We start from the raw sequence: 20,431 nt of genomic DNA on the forward strand, positions 1-20,431 counted from the left end.
ATTGGAAGGATATGTTGCATAGTGCCTTAGACCACCTGTGAACAAAAGTGAAATATAAAAAGGGTAATTTATTTTGCAGACTCTTTTCAGATCTGAGGTGGATCAGAACAGCCTTACTCAAAGTGTGAGTTAGGGATTCGAAGTATCAACAGCACTTGAGTGATAGTTAGAAATGCAAACTCGCAGGCTCCACCCAAAACCTACTGAGTTAGAATCTCTTGGGTGAGACCTGGGAATATGTATTTTTAAAAAAAGTTTCCAGGAGATCCTTAATGAACACTAAAATTTGAGAAGTATTAATTTAGATCAGACTCCTTTTGGATATCATTACTAGATTAGAGATACTTTTCTCAAATCTTCATATATCTTTGGCCAATCCAATGATCTATATAAGATTGGATTCATTTAATAAAATCATCTAGTTTGTTTCTCAAGAAGCTTGAAGCCTAGTGACTCATTGATAATTATTATTAATATTTATCCTACTACACATTTAGGAAATCATTGATGAGAGGTATTATATTGTTTGTTTTGATTTGGGATTAGATGCATCACACAGGATTATTCCAAGAGGGCACTTTATAAATAACCAAAGGAGTTGAGCTTTGAGAACATATGGAGAACTCATCTTGCTCAAAGGCAAAACAAATACATTCTGGCAAAGCCCAACCAAAGAGCATTACGTTTCTGAAAGGAACATTATGCCAGATAGCTGTTTGCATCCATTTTCTAAAGGAAGGGATTTAGGCTCACTCACAAAAATAAACATGGCATTATTACCCAGAGTCTGTTTTTTCTTCTAAGTAATGAAGAGTTAACTTATTGAAGTAGAAGAGACTCATTACAGACAATAATGTTGCAAAAAAAAAATCATTTGTTAAAAAAAATCATCATTAATAACAATGATAATATCTAATTTTATTAGTAAACTCTTGAAAGGATTTTTGTTATTTAAGAGATGTATTTTCCCATTTTAAATGAGGCAGTTTTCTCAGATTTATACTTAGTAGTCCAGAAATCATTGCAGGTTCCTGTGATGTTTACTATGTTTCAGCCACAAGCCTTCCATGAACTCATTTTCATTGATGGTTCAATCATGTCCAGGCAACCAACCTTCACACTTAGCATCACTGAGAATCCCCATAGGTAGCGAAGAGTTGACTTTCATTCAGTAGGCTCATAGAGTTTGAAGACAATTTTTGAATGTGACAAAGCAGAGGGTAGGTAGGCTCTGTGGTAAACTGAAGAATCTTGCCAACAGACTTCCACAGATTCATCAGGAGGTGAGTCGATTTCCACTCCCCCTGATTCTGAGTTGGTCTCGCCTTGACCAATTAAACAGGATAGAAGTGATTGTGAGTTCCGATGCCTAAATCTTCTTTTTAAAAAAATAATATTTTAGTTTCAATGACAGTTAATATACAATATTGTATTAATTTCAGGTGTACACCCCAGTGATTAGACATTTATATAACTTACGAAGTGATCATTCTGATAAATCTAGTACTTATCTGACAGTATACTGTTTATTCTTTTTTCATGAAAGACTAAGGGACACTGGTAGTGGGAAAATGGTTCCTATGGGTTTGGGGTAGGATAACTGTCAGCACCAGAAATATAAATTATTCCCACCCCCTGGATGACCTTTTCCATTTTATCATCCAGGGAGTGGGAATAATTTATATTTATTCCCAGCCCTCGCTGGTTTGGCTCAGTGGGTAGAGTGTCAGCCTGCGGACCAAAAGGTCCCAGATTAAATTCTAGTCAAGGGCATGTACCTCAGTTGCAGGTTCCTCTCCAGCGTAGGCCATGGTTGGGGCTTGTGCAGGAGGCAACCAATTGATGTGTTTCTCTCACAGAGAGAAACTGTCCCTCCTTCTTCTACTTTCTCTAAAAACCAACGAAAAAATATCCTCGAGTGAGAATTAAAAAAAAAAAAAAAAAAAAAAAAAAAAAAAAGCTGACTCCACCTCATCCTTCAACCTCAATTCCTAAAAGCTATACCTAATTCTTTTATATTTAACATTCGATGTATTTTCCTCTTAAGACTTACTACAATAAGTAGTTTTTTTTTTTAATGTATTTTTTGATCACTTGGTTGGTAAACCTCTTTGCTTCTTCAGCTCTTATATAAACGCCAGAACAGTCTGACTAATACACTGCAGTAATCCTAGCACTGACACCATATTTCACCCAGAGTGGGTGCTAAATTAAGATGTCCTAGATAAATAAACAGACTTTCTGCAAGGCCAGGCCGGCAGCCACATGTCTCTGAAAGGCAGGCTCTTGTATAGGCAAATAGCTGTTGATATAAACCTGAAATACTTTTGATATAAACCTTTGGGCTTTTGAAAGCCATGCTTCTATGAGCAGGGTTGAGTATTCTTGGTACCTTTAATGATATGTACATGGCCACTCAGTTTAGAAAATGAGAGAAGTTGCAGGATGAACCATTCTTTCATTCCACTTTCCTTCAAGTCTGTCTAGTACTGTACAAAAGGTGTTAACTCTCCTGGGGTGCTTAACTAACATCAAGATGTTTCCAGAGTGGGATCCACTGGGGAAATTAGTGTGCTTTTTTAGTGGGATTTTGTTCCATTTTTTTGGGTAATTCTAGTGAATCTGAGATGTCTGGAACACTGGCTTGGGCACTGGCTAACTGGGATATGGAAATTCTGGGGACCTATGCAACATTTTGGGATCCTTTGAGCTATCTCTAATGGGACCTGCAATGGCATCTCAAGATATCATCAAGCCCAGAGAAAGCTGTTCCCCCTCTTTACCCAGCCCAGTGCATGGCGTGTGGAGACAGACTTATTTTAAGGCATGTGCACACATGCCCATGATTTCTGAGGCTGGAAAAGCCACAGAATAGTGCAATGAATGGTACGAATAGAGGTTTATCCCATGGCAGCTAGACTGTCTGGGTTTAAATGCTGTCTTTATTACTTAGTGGCGGTATGACTTTGTGGCAGTGACTTGTCAGATCTCAGTGATTGCTTACCAATATTGGTGCTTGAGTTTACCTTAAGGAGCTAAATTCGATGCCCACAGAAGTCCCTTCCTTCTTGAACTTCTGAGACCAAAAGGCATTTATCATCCGGCAAATGTTATATATGAATATTCTCTTTATCAATAAGACTCCAATGTTCAGGTGTAGTTTTGTTTATAATTAGTGGAAAAGCAGTATTGCTTCTAGTGAAATATATTTGGCACAATAGCCAGACTTAGGGGCATGCTAGGACCAAGATGGCCCAGATTTCTGGCAGGGCAGCAGGTGCACAGGTAAGCAGGATTACGCTGGCACAGGGCCAGAGCTACAGCTTTTCATCTCATGTGATTTCCTTAGCTTAATCCACTGAGTTATTTTTCCTAAAGCAAATGTAATACATATTGACCAAATAGTGCAAATGTAACAGAGGCCATATGGTGTAGTATTTATTTCCCTATTAGGCAAATACTGTTAATTTAAATCGTGTCTGCTGTGAGCGTATTTTGATGTTAATAGCTAAAATACCTTTAACAAACAGGGTTGATACCATGCTCTTACATTTACTGCATTATTTTACTGTTATATAATCTTTAACACAAATATAATATTTGAAACAAAAACATTTTCAATCAATGGCAAATTTAAGTAGGAAGCTCAAAATAAAAACGTTCAAGATTGGGCTAATGATCTACTTCTTAGCTTATTTACCTAGTTAAAAGTCAGAGTTAGCTGCAAATGGAATGATTCATATCACCAAATAACGGCTAATAGTGTCTTCGGTGGGGTAGTACAAAAGACACGAGATAAACACAGACAAATGTGTTGATAAGCTGTGTGACATTTTCACATACTGTATTATACTTTATGTAGATTTTGCATATGTTCTTCAAAACAACCATAGGCTTGTGTATTTTATTTACTCCTAAATTTTGCCCAGCCGACGTGACTTAGTGGTTGAGGTCATGGTTTGATTCCTGGTCAGGGCACATGCCTGGGCTGCAGGCTTGATCCCCAGTGGGGACCATGCAGGAGGCAGCCAATTAATGATTCTCTCTCATCATTGATGTTTCTATATCTCCTTCCCCCTTCCTCTCTGAAACAAATAAAAATATACATAGTTTTAAAAAGTCCTAGAATCTTTATAAAATTTCTCTTTGGTATCCTCAGTGTGGTTTTTGCTTTTGTCCTCAGATTAATCTCAAGATTAGTGACAAAACTGCTGCTTTGGTTCCAAAAATCCTATCTCACACCTCATTATTCAGTCAAGAAGGGAGACTGATTTTTGCACTTATTTTTTTTAGGAGTAAAGAACACTTTCTCATAACAGCAGGATATTTTTTGACCTGTTACATTCACCACACTTTGTACTGACCTCAGGTCAGGACAGCTAAAGGAAACAATGTAAAATGTTGTGTGGATATTGTGATGTGATATTGACTAGGTAAGTGACCTCTGAACCTCTGAATATTTTTGTCATGTTTGATAAGGATGAGAGTTGACATTCAGGGGTCAGCCCCATTCGTGTTTGTCAAGAGATGTGCATTTATGAAAAATCGAGAGACACAATTAATAAAGTATCTTGCATAGAGTGTTATAGGATTCCAAACAAAATTTAACTCAGCCCAAGTGCTTATCAGTGAATCGCTGTGGAAATGGCCATTAATTTAAAGGCTTGTAATCTTCTTTCGAAAGCTCTGACTGCACACTGCCTTCTAAAATGGTCAAAATGTATGCATTTGACTGTAACAAAATACTTTCTCAAAGTGATTTTTGCTCCATAAATAGATTTCATCGGCCTATCCCATTTCTTAGCTTATTCTGTTAATTTCACCCATTGTGTTCTGAGGTCCTGCTGGGCAGGAGAATGATATGTTTCACTGGCATAAGGTAGTCTGTGTAGAGATTTGTCTGGGAAATCTTCACAAGATTGGCTGCAACTTCATCAAGGTTTCTGGGCAGCTCAGCGGCTCTGTAATGGACTGTCCCCGGAGGGAAGAGGTCCTTTGTGGTCCTCTGAAGGACACTGATGAGAAATGGCTCTGAGGTAGTGAAAACCTTTTGAAGTTGCTCCACTCTTCAAACAAACAAGAAATGAACTCTTCCAGTGTACAATCAAAAAGTAGATTTCAAACATAGTTTTTCTATGGGAAGTATCTTTGGGGTCATCTTCAGTTTTATTTACTATATAAATTCTCTGTTGCCACCCAACAGTGTCAGGAGGGTTAAGTTTATCCAGGTAAGGACTGTGGTATCATGGAAATCCTATGGTACCGTGACTCAGGAAACATGATTTCCAGGTTCTCAATGTTACTAACTTTCTGTGCAGGGTTGGCAGTGGGAATGAGTCTCTACTTAATTTTTCTTTGAAGGCATGTCTTGTATATTCTCCTGCTCCTCCTCCTCCTATTGTGATTGTTTCTTGAGTGCTTCCTGGGTGCTACCCTGCTTCCCCCAAAATAAGACAGTGTCTTATATTAATTTTTTCTCCCAAAGTTGCGCTAAGTCTTATTTTCAGAGGATGTCTTATCTTTCCATGCGCTAGGTCTTATTTTTGGAGGATGTATTATTTTTGGGGAAACACAGTAGGTACTGTAATAGATGCTTTACTAGCTCATGAAATCACTATATGCTAAAGAATATTAATATATCTCAATTTTACCAATGAGAGAACTGAGGCTTAAAGAGGCCCAGTGACCTTGCCTAAGATCACATGGGCCTGTAGGAGTTAGGGCTCAAGATTCATGGCAAGCAGCACTGGTCTCAGAAACCCCTTACTGTTACAACAGTGGTTCTCAACCTTGCTTATACATTGGAATCAGTGGGGTTGTTTTAGTTTAGAATCAGGATGGTGATATAACTTGTCCAGGGTGCAGCCTGGCCAATGGGAATTTTACAGCTCCCCAATCTTTTTTATTTTTGCAATCAGGATTGAGAATCACTGCTTTATATGAAGTTTCAGGGATTGGGGAGGGAAGGCTGGGAAGACTGAGGCACTCTCCAATTTTGGAGCTCCAGTGTTCAGAGGGCTGTCTTTCTTTGGACTGAAGACTGAAGAGATCCTTTAAATGTTAGATTCTTGAAGCTGGAACTGAACTTCAATGCAGCTCTAGGAAGGACTGGGATAGCCCGATGGGGGGAAAAAAGATGACATATGTAATCCTTTCAACAATAACGATTAAAAAAAGACTGTCCTGGAGCATAAAAAAGTTGCTGATATAGTAGATATTCAATTTATATATTAAAAGAAAAAGAAAGACATATTAAGTACTCAAAGAGAGAAAGAAGCAAATATCTGAGAGGAACAGTTGAATGAGTTGCTTTAGGGCAGATTTGATGTTGGGAGTTTGTTTTAAGAGAGGAGGGAGTACTTTTTTCTAGATTTAGTTCCATCTGGAAAGTGACATTTATAATGTGAACAGCAGCATTTTCTGATGACATAACACAGACAGTGAACATAGCACTCAATTTAATTTATTCACTTTAATAGCTTACTTGCTGCATAGAGAGACAATAGCTGCTACACACATCAACATCAGCATTCAACAACAACACAAAGTGATCACTTCCATTTCTTGGTCAAATCCATTGACAAGTCCACTGAGCTCAAGTATTTTGTGTGTTTTCTGGGAATCTTGCCAGAGCTCTTTGCAGGAGAGGACACTGAACCTGAAGGGTGTTGGTGTTCCCAGTTGTTGGGCATCAACTTTCTTCAGTTTTACCACTTCCCACATCCTATTCTGTAATGGTATTTAGCTGATTTGTGGTCTGATTTGCTGAGTATTTCAAAGAACTTGAATTTTTGGAATATGAAGCTATGTCCATGGGTAACAGGAAACTAACTGCCTTAATCTTTTCCCTAAAACAAAAACAAAAACAAAACAAAACAAAGAACAGAATAAGGGGAAGATAAATAAAACTTGTTAGTAGCTTTTATACAAAACATTTCATATTTTTCCAAATCATCAACCTACAGTGTTAAAATTTCACTTTAAATATATCCTATTAGATTTTTGTTTATTTGCTCATCAATAATTCAAGATTTTATGTTGAAACTGGTCCTTTAATTAAGAATAGTGAAGGGTGTTGATAAAACTAAAATTTGAAACTATTGAGAGAGCGTCTTTGAGTCTGAAAATTATTAACTTGATGTCTAAAGTTGAAGAATACCATGCTGTCTTAGGCAAAAGGTCTTTTCCCAGCCAAGCTCTTTGGTTGAAAGGAAGCAGAAAATTGAGGCAATTATTTTATAATCCAGATCAATCTACAGTTATGGACTTTGAAGTAACTGAATATCCACCACATCTGGACAATAAAGGGGAGAGAGCAGTGACGATAATAACCCTGAGTTATGTGAGCAATTATCTTTTCATTTTGCCCGTTTCTCTTTTTCCCTCCAACAATGCTATGTAGAATTTTGACATAAACCAGGATAAACCGCTCCCAGGAATAAGTCTAAAGAATATTGTTTAAAATTATTACTGCCTTTTCTCTAATTTTGTTCTCTCTCTCTTTATCTCCTTATTAGATAAGGCTATAAATTCAGTGAATGACATTTAGTGGCCTGCAACTAGGGAAATATATCTACTTCCTCCCTTGGGAGGGAGGCCAGTGGTTCCATTTATTAAGATCAATAAAATAATAACTGCTGCTACTTAGTATTTACTTCACTGTCTTGTTTATTCTTTGCAAAAGCAATAAGGTTACTGCTATTATGATTCTCTTTTTATAGAGGAGTAAACTGGCATAGGACAGACAGGGAACTTTTCCAAGACTGTGTTATTGGTTAATGATGGAGTTGGGGTTTGAACTATGTGAGTACTGTCTGCCTTCTTAACCATTTTTGTAATAGCAACAGAATATGTTTATTTTAATGTGTCTGGTTTCTCCTATCAGTAAAATGAATAAAATAGCATTTGTAATATTGTTTCCATGGACCCTTCCCCCTAATCTTTTTGACAGCCTGAGATATTTTTCTTAAACGTAGAAGAAAAAGATTGCATTTCTATGGCAAAATTTAGGAAAGATTAAAATTCTATCTCTAGTTTTGGGAGAGCTTTTGTTCTTAGAAGTACTGACACTGACATTATTTTATGAAATATTTTCTTGATATAATAGTGGAGAAACCCACAAGCAAATGAGGAATGAAGTCTGACTGTTCAAAAAAGCCAATTCAAACAAATTGGTCTCGGTAAATCTCTGTAAATTTTTTGAAAGTTATCATAAAGTAAATGAACTTACCAAAAATTAAAATCAGAGGAGTAATGTCATGACATGTTACTTTGCTAGTTAATCCTTGAGAAATAAGGCAAAATAAAAAAGGAATAAAAATAATAACACATGTTTAATTCCTACTCAAAGTTCTTTCTGTATCCACTGGATTTTATGCCAACCCAGCTGTTGATTTTCATTCATTACTGACTTTCTTGTTTTAACACAATCCTAAAATTGGCTCAATCTTTCAAACTAAAGTAGATTCCAAATTAGAAATGGATTGTGTTCAAGTAGTTTATTTGTTGGCAGTTTGGAAGTTGGAAAATGTTTTGCTTCAGAAAAATAAATACATCATAAACACTGGATGGGTTCCCAAACTATCACAGAAAATATATACATGGAAATGGGAAAATAGATATTACTATATTTCTCAGTTATCATTATAGGTCTGTGAGAATGTAATGGTTTAAGTGCAAAAAATAAAACATATAAAACACATAAAACACACTCTGTGCAATTTTAGATTATGTGGACATAGCCTGGAAAGATATCTATTAAAATCTAAATGATGGTTGTTCATATGTGGGAATATGGAAGATTTTCCTTTTTATACTGTTTACTTTGAATATTGCATTTATATTTTATAATTTGTGATTTTTTTCGCAATGAAGATTTTGTGCTTTTTGTAACTATAACTATATATGTATATATGTGTATATGTATGTATATATAAAATTTTTAGGCCAAGGGCAGATCTTGGCTTTTCTTCTCCCTCTGAAGACACAACAATTGGGTGGGTATTTCTTATTTCTATATCCCACAGCTGCTCCCTCAACAAATCTTATTGGCTCTACCTTCAAAATATATTCAGAGACTAACACCCACTGTTACTGCCCCTGGCCAAGAAATGATCACCTTGTTACCTTCATTACTTTTTTTAGCCTTAAACCTCGTCTTCTTGATTTCTGTATTTTTTTCCTATAGTCATTTGAAATCAGGGCTCCTGATATGATTTTTTTTTAAATGAAAAGAACATTACTATGCACCCCAAATCATTTGGAATAAATCTGAATTTATTGGAAGAAGGTGGAAGCCCACCTTATAATTTTCCTTCATTTCTCTTTCTCACTCCATTGCAGTCACACCTGCCTCCTTGCCTTTCCTCTTGCATGAGCCATGAGTCTGCCCAGCTACCTTGCATTCTGTGTTCTCAAAGCCTAGAATATTCTCCCCGTGCCCGGTGTCTAAAATCCTCAGAACACACTCTCAGCTTTACTCAAATGATGAGGCATTTTCTGGCCATGATGTAGAAATTTCAATCGTGCTTACTCTACTAACCCTTCTCTTTTCATTGTAATTAGTTTATTTTTCTCTTTAGTACTTATCACCATTTAACGTAATATACATTTTATGTGTTTTCATGTTTATTGATTATCATGGTAAAAAAGAAAAAGCCCATGTAGGAAGGATTTTTTGACAGCTACCCCTGTGGTGGGTAAAGCCCAGGCCCCCCTTTTCCCTTCATTTTCCTCCTTCTACTCTTAGGAGACCCCTGCTAAAGTGTGAGGGCCAAATTGGGGGTTGGAAGATAGAAATGCCAATAGTGGGGGAGGGAGGCCATGCTCTAGCAGAGTAGAGCAGATAAATAAACTTGATGGTGGAAATCTTGTTCTGAAAGAGCCCTTGGCTCTCCCTACTACAAGGGGCCTCTGGCCAGCTGTCCTCTTTAGCTCTCAGCCTGTGTCTCCAATGTTTTCTCAATCCTTGCAGTTCTCAGGCTGCTTCTAACTCCTTAATACCAATTCATGTATTTTGCGTTATAGATTGGTTTTCTTTGTCTCTGGGCCATTTTGGGTTATGCCAGAAAAATGGCCCTTTTTATACCACAAAAAGCCCATTAAGGCATCTTTCTCCAAAAGAACATTTATCTCTGAGAGAGGAATTCTGCATTCAACTCTCAGAGTAACTATGTCTTCTCCCCAAGACACTTGTTCCTATATGGGTCAGTTCACTTCTGTGGCTTTGTTGCTGCATGGAAGTTTCAAGCACAGTGTTTTATTTTTGCTGACTCTTATATTTCTAGTTCCTAACTCAGAGTACGATCGTTAATCATGTTTGATGAGCCCTAGCTAGTTTAGCTCAGAGTGTGAACCTGCAGACTGAAGGGTCCTGGGTTCAATTCCAGTCAAGCACATGTATATTGGTTGTGGGTTCCTCCCTGGCCTGGGCCTTGGTCAGGGCATGTGCATGAAGCAACCAATTGCTCTGTTTCTTTCACATAGATATTTCTCTCTGGCTTTCCCTCTCTCCTCTGCTCTCTCTAAAAATCAATAAAAAAATATCCTCAGGTGAGGATTAATACAAAATGTTTGGTAAATAAGTGAAGACTGTTTTCCATCTCTAGAGAGTGTCATTTGAGCTCAAATAAATGTCTTCCTTTTGATTTCTGAAATCACAACCTAAGTTGGAAACTATTTTGGCCTACTGGCCTATTGGTTTTATTTCCTTCGTAGATATGACCTTGCTCACCCTGGAGAATGTCTCAATAGCCATCACAGAAGGCACCTGAAAACTAGCTTAGGGAAGATTGGACCTTACCTGCCACTGAGAATGTACTCGGGAAAGGCTCTGTGGCTGGAACTCTTGCTGGTAAAAGAATCTTCTGCAAATGCTTTTTCTTCATTGTCTTGCTTCTTGATTGAAGAACATGTCAGTGGTTTAACCATTCTCTGAGTTTCTAGAACTCTACTATTTGGATGTCTTTTCCCAGATTTCCAGGGATCATTTGCAGCAAATGAATAGATTGGTGAGGAAGTGGAATAGCGTCTAACAATCATGACATTATCTATACAGAAGACACAAAATTTAAGCTTAAAAATTTGACCTTTAATGATGCCTGGAAATGGAAAATTATGTTGCAAGTACTTTATTGGAACAAAGCAAAAGTATTATTTCTCATTTTTGCATAAGAAACATCCATTCACTGATTCATTTTGCAAAGAGTTGAGTGCCAGCCACATGCCAGACACTTTTTTAAAGAGAAAGGTATGTGGTAGTAAACAACACAGCATTCTTGCCTGCCTAGAGCTTATCCTCTTGTGTGGTAAACTGACAATTAACAAATAATAACATTCAGATAGATTCTAGAAAAATAAATAAGGCTGCTGAGGACAAGGGGATAGAAACAGGAGGGAGAGTGTCTGCACGGTCTTTAAAAAGCTTAGTCAGGTTAAAACTTTCAGGAAACACAGCATTCGAACTAAGACTTTGACATATAGAGATACTAAAACTTTAAGTGGGAAGAACATGGATCTTCTAGAGCACATGTGTCAAACACAAGGCCCGCGGGCCAAATCTGTCCCGCCAGGCCTTGCAATGTGGCCCGCACTGCGCTGTCATCACTGCACTCCACTGCGTTTCCATCACAATGAGAGTTTATGACTGTTCAGTAAACCATTCGGCCCGCGATTTAGGCTGGATTTTAGATTTTGGCCCCTTCTCTGATTGAGTTCGACACCCCTATTCTAGAGTCTAATTCCAGATGGCTTTCTCAGTCCTGATTCTAGAAGACTCTACTTACCCATAATCCCTTATGGCCACAAATAATTTAACAGGCTGCTGCTAATTAGCCTATAATTGTGTGTCTTGGCTTGAGTTGGGACCATCATTATGAGGAAGCATGTTGAATGAGAGATGAAAGCAAAGAAGACACATGGAAAAAAGCAAAAATGCCTTTTGTGAAAAACTAGAAAGCTTCTGAGAGAGATTTGTGGTCTTAGTTTCTGAGGACGTACAATTCCATTTCTGTCCGTAAGTGCCTTCCAATAATGTATTTTCTTGAGGTAAATCAAGTCTTCTAGAACCATTCCTTGTAATTAAAGCAGCTTGGTTAAAACTGCCTTTCCAGGAGTCTTATTTTGTCTGAACCTCAGCTCGAGCACTCTGCTAACTAACCCAGAGCCTGTGATTCAACCTCTACATAGACATCTAGTTATACCCTTGAGGCTAATGGCATTGACCTCATTGATGGGTTTCATTTTCAGGAGCACGTAATAAATTCTTGTTGAATTTTTATGATTTCTTGTTACCACTTTGCCAATAACTAGCACGGAAGTGTAACTAAGCCCTGCCTTATGTTTAGGTTTTGAGAATGTCAAAAGCATTATTATTTTTTTTATTTATGTTTGATGCCTATGTCTGCAGAACACAGTCAGCAAATTATTATGGCCATTGCAAAAAGTGAAGGCTGTCATGGCTTTCTATAGTGTGGAAGAGCAGAAGATCAAATTTTAGGCAGGAGTCCAGGGAAAATTTAAGTTTGAATTTATCTGAAATGATTAACTCCAAATACTGCTCATATGATCTTGAAAACTTTCTTTAGCTATGATACAGAGCTTCCATAATTATCTAAGAACAGGCTTCTGACTATTGACAAATACAAATTTTTCTGTTTAAAAGGATTATGAGACAATCTCTTTATACCAAGTGGTAAACAAACAAACAAAACCACAACAGAGGAAGTTATTCTAATTATAGTCAACTTATGTTTATCCTTACATACACTCCAGCTTGACTGATTAGCAAATAGGCTCTTTGTTCATCTTCCTGGGTCACATTAGTCTGTATCCTTTAGTTTCTTGTCAATAAGATGGAGAATATATTTAACACACAATGACAGAGTCATTAGAACAATTTTAAAGATCAATGCCAAGTGCATTTTTTCCCCCAGTAAAGGATATGAGCAGATTGAAGAGAATCAGAGGTCCAGCAAGGCTGGAGTTTCCCTGTAAAGAGAGTTTCTTTTATCTTCTTTGTAGCAGATTATCTTTTTCCTAATAGTCCCAGAGCGAGGTTGCCCAGGATAGGAGGAGTGAGAGAAACACCCCTGGAAGTGCTGGTTGAGCTCCATACCCACCAAAGGGTTATACATATTAAGGTGTTTCCATGATTATTTAACAGAGATTCATTCTGAGCATGTGCTTCGTATTCATCTATATATATAAAAGCCTAAGTGACCATTTGACCATTCAACTTTCAACTGTTTGACCTAGACTGGTTGCTATGACCCACACTGACTGCCAGGGGGCAGATACTCAATGCAGGAGCTGCCCCTGCCCCCCCCCCTCCCCCTCCTGTGGTAAGTGCACTTCCACAGCAGGAGCACCGCTCAGCTGAGCAATGGGCACCAGATGCCGGGTTCACATCTGCTGATCACAACTGTGACGGTGTGAGCCTCTCCCATGACACTCCCCCTGCACGCCACACCCCTACCCAGCCTGGGACTGGGATTGGGACCTGCCGGGACTGACTGGGCATGGGCTTGTGGCCACTTCTCAGGTATGGGCATACTGGTATCACCCTAGGATGGGTGAGTGGAGACCACAGCAGAACAGCAGCGAGCCTACTGAGCAGCCGTGGCAGGTGCAGTAGGGCTGGGATGAATGGGAGTGGTGTGGTGCCCGGCCTGAGCTCGGGCTTCTCCCCAACTGCCTGCCACTTCATGCACTACTACATCCCTCAGGGGATATTGGATTGCCGGTTCTGGCCCGATCCCTACAGGCCACGCTGAGGAATCCCATCAGGCACGAATCCATGCCCTGGGCCTCTAGTATATACCGTGTTTCCCTGAAAATAAGATATCCTCCAAAAATAAGACCTTCTTACAAGTTATTTTATGAGTGAAATATAAGGCATTCCCCTAAAATAAGGCTCCCCCCCCCAGGCTAAACATGAGAGATTTGGTCCACTGATTCTGAAAGAAATGGAGTCACAAGAAATTCACCAGGAAATTCAGAAATGGAATTGTTATGATGATGTTCCAGAAGATGTTGACATGATTGTCATTGAATAAATGAGTAATTTCTTGATACCATAGGATTCACAGTTTGTCTGGTTTGTGTTGACAACTACTGTACTACCGTACCATATACAGGTAATAAATTTCCTTTATTTTCATTTAACAATAAATGTGTACTGTATTCTTCTTCATGGAAAAATAAGACATCCCCTGAAAATAAGACCTAGCGCATCTTTGGGAGCAAAAATTAATATAAGACACTGTCTTATTTTCGGGGAAACAGGGTATATATATATATATATATATATATATATATATCCTGTGATGTGTGTAGAGGGAAGTCTATTTCCCATCATTCAACTGAGGACACACTGCTATGCTACCTTCCTAGGGCACAGCTGCTTGCTGAAATATATATAGTATATATACTATATATATGAAATATATACTATATATACTATATATATACACTATATATGAAATATATACTATATATACTATATATATTCTATATATATGAAATATATATATATATATATATATATATATATATATATACTATATATATTTCAGCAAGCAGCTGTGCCCTAGGAAGGTAGCATAGCAGTGTGTCCTCAGTTGAATGATGGGAAATAGACTTCCCTCTACACACATCACAGGACTAACAGAAGATCTTTTCAGTTTCAAGTAATTTGCGTCTAGGCCTTTTTTAATTGTTCCCTTTCTTAACGTGACACTCACACTTGTGATTTATATATATCTCTATATATATCTACATATATCTCTATATATACTATATATATGATATATACTATATATTATAGTATATATAAATATATATACTATATATATGAAATATATATATATACTATATATATTTCAGCAAGCAGCTGTGCCCTAGGAAGGTAGCATAGCAGTGTGTCCTCAGTTGAATGATGGGAAATAGACTTCCCTCTACACACATCACAGGACTAACAGAAGATCTTTTCAGTTTCAAGTAATTTGCGTCTAGGCCTTTTTTAATTGTTCCCTTTCTTAACGTGACACTCACACTTGTGATTTCACATTATTCCTTCTCAAAGAATAGGTTTACATTATTCTCTTTTGAAAAGAGAATTGGCCATGTTGCTTGATCTCTCTGGGCCTTATATCCACAACTGTAAAACAAGGAGATGATCTCTACAAAGTCCCATTCCAGTATCACATTTCTGTGATTCAATTGTAAGTATGAATTTTGATTAATGTTAAAAATACCTTATTAAAAAACTGCTAATGAATTTATACTCAAGTAAAATAATATTTTCTATCTAACTATATTAAGAAAACTACATTCAAATAACTCATGGTGATTCTTATGCTTTTTCATTTAATCTTCTAGCCTTTGGGATAGATTCTACCACTTTCCCTATTTTACAGATGAGGAGTATGATTATAAAAACATGTTACATCCATAGAATCATATAATTTTATATTATAGTTGGAATAGGCCTTGAAGAATGTCTGTTCCAATCCACTCATTTTCACCTGAGGATACTAAAATCAGGAATTCTATGTGGTCAGACCAATGTTCTTTCTACTGTGTCATTAACTTTTGTAATAGCACATCACCTCTAACATAGATACATATCACTTAAAGTAATATTCAACTGGACTTCCAAGCACAAATTTAAACCATATTTCTTTGTGTTTTATTTGTGCAACAGGTAAGAGTTACCAAAATTTATCAAACGTTTTCCACTGTCCTTTTCAAACTCAATGCTAATATTCTTATTGGAAGTTGCCATCCATATGCTGACATATGATATCAATTGTCTTATTAATATTATAATGTCCTCTTAGCGTGTTAGCATGGCATGCTTTATTCTTTGAAAAGTATAATCCTTGTTTTAAAATACTGCAAGATACATAAACACCCAGCTTACTTTCTTATCAGGGTAAGCATAATAGAAAATAGGTCTGAAGGAATGTAGTTCACCTTGGAGTAGGGCAAGTGGTTTCCAGCTGGAGGAAGTTTTGGGATATCCGAAGGCATTTTTGATGCTCAGGACTGGGGAGTGGAGGCAGGCACTCCTGATAGCCAGTGTTTGGAAGCCAGGAAAGTTGCTGAACATCCCATGATATCCTATTCTACAAAGCTACTCAGCCTAAAATGTCAAGGATGAAGAGGTTACGAAGCCCTGGGGTAAGTACATATTACAAATGTCATTTTTATTTATTTTTTTATCAGGAGAAGTTCAAACCTCCTTATAGGTTATTGTTTTAATTTTATCAAATAACCAGCAGACAGAACTATTCAGATCCAGAGATGTACTTGAAAAAAAGAGAGAAGACCCTGATTGGAATTTTTCCAGCTTTGAAACACAGGGTCTCATCCTAGAGAGAGACTTCTCTAGCAGAGAAAAGCAGCTGGTAAGTATGGCATGTCTCATTGCCAAGTTGTTCTAAATGGCATTGCCAGAAGCCTTTGGCAGATGGCATTAAGAGAACACTGAATATTTTAAATTATGTATATCAATTTTATTTGAATATTCTGTGTTCAGGCAAGTACTGACAATTTAAATGTAGGGTGTATTTTCTTGCTCTGCTGATTTCTGACTTAATGTATAGTCTTCACAGTCAAAATTATTCCCAGTAAAAGATGTGAGATTTTATTTTTAGAATATTTTAGGTATTGATTCTGCATCTTGAAGCCTTCAACTTGTACAGAAGGTTGAATTATGTATAACATACACTTATATAGGACAGTAAGGTTCTTTCTAATACATGGATAAGCAAAAATATCTACTATGTCAGGTGCTATACTAAGCACTTGGTCTATTATTGCAGTTAATCTTCACAACTATGTGAGATAGGTACTATAACATTTTCTTTTTTTATATATATATTTCTTTATTGATTTCAGAGAGGAAGGGAGAAGGAGAGATAGAAACGTCAATGATGAGAGAGAATCATTGGTCAGCTGCCTCCTGCACGCCCCCTACTGGGGATCAAGCCAGCAATCCAGGCATGTGCCCTTGGCCAGAATTGAACCTGGCACCCTTCAGTCTGCAGGCTGATGCTCTATCCACTGAGCCAAGCTGGCTAGGGCTAACATTTTCTTATTTTATTTTAAAATTATAGTTGACATTCAGTATTATTTTGTATGAGTTTCAGGTGTATATACGGTGATTAGACAATTATTTAATTTATGAAGTGATCCCCCTGTTAATTCAGTGCTTTCCTGTCACCATAAATAGTTATTAGGATATTATTGACTATATTCCCTGTGCTGTACTTTACATCCCTGTGACTAGTGTATTTTGTAATTACCAATTTACACTTTTTAATCCCTTCATCTTTTCCACCCAGCCTCCCAACCCTCTTCCCTTCTGGCATCCATCAGTCTGTTCTCTGTATTTATAACTCTGTTTCTATTTTGGTTATTCATTTATTTTGTTCTTTAGATTCCACATATAAGTAAAATCATAGCATATGTGTCTTTCTCTGTCTGTCTTATTTCACTGAGCATTATACCCTCTAGGTCCATCCATGTTTTTACAAATGGTAAGACTTCATTATTTTTATGGCCAAGTAATATTTCATTGTACATATGTACCACAGCTTTTTTAACCACTCATCTATTGATGTGTGCTTGGGTTGCTTCAGTATCTTGGCTACTGTAAATATCACCGCAATGAACATAGGGTGCATATATATCTTTTAAAATTAGAGCTTCAGTTTTTTTATGATATGTTCTCAGAAATAAAATTGCTGGTATATATGATAGTTTTAAAAAAATGTTTTGTGAGGAAACTTCATATTGTCTTCCACAGTGACTGTACCAATTTTTATCCCTATCAACAGTGCACAAGAGTTTCTTTTCCTCCACATTCATGCCAACATTTGTTGTTTGTTGATTTATTCTATAACATTTTCAAATGAAGAAAGCAAAGATTAAAGATGAGTCAAGTGGCCAGTGAGTGACCAATCATTAGTAACCATATTTGTCTGACTGATATTCATATATTTAACTGTTGTACAGTAGCATTCAAGCTTAGTAAGTGAGCATGCTTTTTGACGTATACCCACTCAATGTTCTATTATGTTCCATTTAAATGCTTGAAGTAAAAAAAACCCAACAACATTGTTTTCAACATGACTGATCCTCACCAACTTGTCATTCTCATATTTCCAGGAATATATGAAAATAGTTTTAATGTTGCCAAAATACATTTCTTAAAGATGCTAAAGAAACATTTGCCTTGGGATTCAAAGTTCATCTATCAGCAGAAAAACGATGAAACTTGCCACTGCAAACACAAAATTATGCAGTTATTTGAGAGCACAATAAACCTACTGTTTAGGAGATATTTGTAAAGATGGGCACAGCCCAGAAGAACTATGACTTTCTTTACCTTGGTGTTGTGCATCCGGTTCTGAATCAATGGAAATAACATTGTGAAGTATTGCTGGAGATTGTCCAGGCACTTCTACTAGGTCATCAACGTCTGTGACTCCCTCTTCCCTTTCATCTCCCGAATGTTCCCCTGAGCTCGGGGTTCTCTGACTGCTTGAGGTCAGTTTCATCCGGAGGGCTTGATTCTCTTTCTCCAGCTTGTTTATCTCTGCCCTCATTTCCTGGATAACTCTCATAAGCTGGACGTTAGCTTCCATGGCCTCTTCTCTGGTGGCTCTGGTTTGCTTCTCTGGGGAGACAGGTCAACTTTTGCTCACCAGCCAAATGCACAATCTACTCAGCGGGACAGGCTGATCCCACCCATAAACCTCCCTGAACAATAGATGCCATTCTTCTCTGGGCCATCTTTCAGCACCCGGGGCATCAGACTCTCAAGGAAGGTAAAGGATTTCCATGACTTATTCATTCTGGGTTTTGTTTTTCAGAAAAGAGCTTTGCTTTGTATTTTACACTTCATATCAATCCACAGTTCTAGAATATTGCTTTGTGTCTGAAGAGAATGCTCCAAAATGTCCAGTGTGGAACAGGGTTTCTTGTTTCTGTCATGAACTCACCATCCTGCCAGCCATTCAGTTTTTTTCTCTGCTGATCTTTCTGAGATCAGATGTTTCATCGAATCACCAACTGTCACCAGTACATTAAGTCTGGCACATAAGAATTATGCCTTATCTTCTCTATAAAATATGTTATAATTTTGTACTTTTTGGGAAAATTATTCATATGACACCAATTGATTAAGGGTAACAGTAATCATACGGAAGTTATGTAAATTGTAGCAAAATTATTTAAATAAAATGCTTTTATTTATTTATTTATTTATTTATTAAATTATTATCTGTGTACATATTTTACCATTGGGCCCCCTCTCCCATACATACCCTCCCTCCCCAGAGTTTTGTGTCCATTTAAATCTCTCAAGATAAGGACAAGTAAGGTATAATGACTTTTCAGTAAGTTTCTATCTTATAAGGATTTTTGCTGTCATTTGGTTTTAAGAGTGGTTGGACAAAGGTTGCCCAAGGATATTTTGGGAATGTAAGAAAATACAGGTTTAATATTAATCTTGAATTAGAGAGACATAAACCAGTTAACAGCTTTCATTACCTATTTCCTAAAGAGAACTCTTTGTTGGGAATGAGAAGCATGAATCTTATATTGTATAGTAGTGCATGGATTCATGAACCGGAAGGGTCCCTTGGCCTTGCCTGCAGGGATCAGGCAGAAGTCAGCTCTCTAACATCCCCCAAGGGAACCCATATTGTGAGAGGGCAGTTCTTGGGTGATGCACCCGGGAATTGGGCTCCCTTTCCTGTGGTTCTGGGTGCATCACCTGAGAACCACAGCTGCCAAGTCACTGCAGTTTAGCAGCTCCTGCATTGAGCGTCTGGCCCTGCGTCATAGCTACTGGTTGGAACATCTGCCCCCTGATGGTCATTGGGCTTCATAACTATCAGTCAGATGGTCGCTTAGGCTTTTATATACATAGATGCTCAGAGAGAAGTATCTGTTTGGATATTCAATTTAATAAATGTTCTTTTGCAATAGAGTAAAAATGATTAGGACATTTTTCACGGTGATAGTTTTCTAAGTATATTAATATTTTTGCCTCCCTTAATGAATATTTGTTGATTGATCAAAGCTGCAGGTGGAAAAAATGGTTGGAGAAAGTATTATTCCATTTTTGTCATATAAATTTATTTTATATATCTAAATTTTAGAGTGTGCTTACTAAAAAGTTAGTCCAAAATAATTAGATACTTTTGTTATATAGCTAACCCTTGAACAATACTGGTTTGAGCTGTGTGGATTCACTTACATGTGGATTTCCCCCCATAAATACCTGTATTGTTTTCCATTCATGGTTTGGAACCCATGGATGTAGAGGGCTAATTGTATGGATTGATCTAGCCCATTTTATATGGAACACTTGAGCATGCACAGATTTTGGTGTCCAAGAAAGTTTCTGAAACCCATC

The 20,431-nt window shown here is 37.4% G+C and overlaps 1 protein-coding gene across 1 annotated transcript; it reads right to left on the minus strand.

The window, feature by feature from the left end:
• Nucleotides 1–6,623: 6,623 nt before the first annotated feature.
• On the minus strand, nucleotides 6,624–18,698 carry CCDC195 (coiled-coil domain containing 195). Its single transcript, XM_036420916.2, has 3 exons — nucleotides 18,395–18,698; nucleotides 10,802–11,048; nucleotides 6,624–6,848 (listed from the first exon to the last, which is right to left on the minus strand). The coding sequence occupies exons 1-3, from the start codon at nucleotides 18,651–18,653 to the stop codon at nucleotides 6,725–6,727; spliced, it is 630 nt and encodes a 209-aa protein (XP_036276809.2). The 5' UTR covers nucleotides 18,654–18,698; the 3' UTR covers nucleotides 6,624–6,724.
• Nucleotides 18,699–20,431: the final 1,733 nt, after the last annotated feature.

This window comes from Pipistrellus kuhlii, unplaced genomic scaffold (assembly GCF_014108245.1).
Source record: "Pipistrellus kuhlii isolate mPipKuh1 unplaced genomic scaffold, mPipKuh1.p scaffold_m20_p_7, whole genome shotgun sequence".
Classification (NCBI taxonomy): Eukaryota; Metazoa; Chordata; class Mammalia; order Chiroptera; family Vespertilionidae; genus Pipistrellus; species Pipistrellus kuhlii.

Excerpts from the sequence above, each read along its gene's own strand:
- CCDC195 (XM_036420916.2), bottom strand. The coding sequence starts at position 18,653 with ATGGAAGCTAACGTCCAGCTTATGAGAGTTATCCAGGAAATGAGGGCA. Across the intron at positions 11,049-18,394 it reads ACCGGATGCACAACACCAAG|ATAATGTCATGATTGTTAGA; the intron begins GTAAAGAAAGTC and ends TCTTCTGTATAG. Across the intron at positions 6,849-10,801 it reads GAGTACATTCTCAGTGGCAG|GGAAAAGATTAAGGCAGTTA; the intron begins GTAAGGTCCAAT and ends TTTTTGTTTTAG.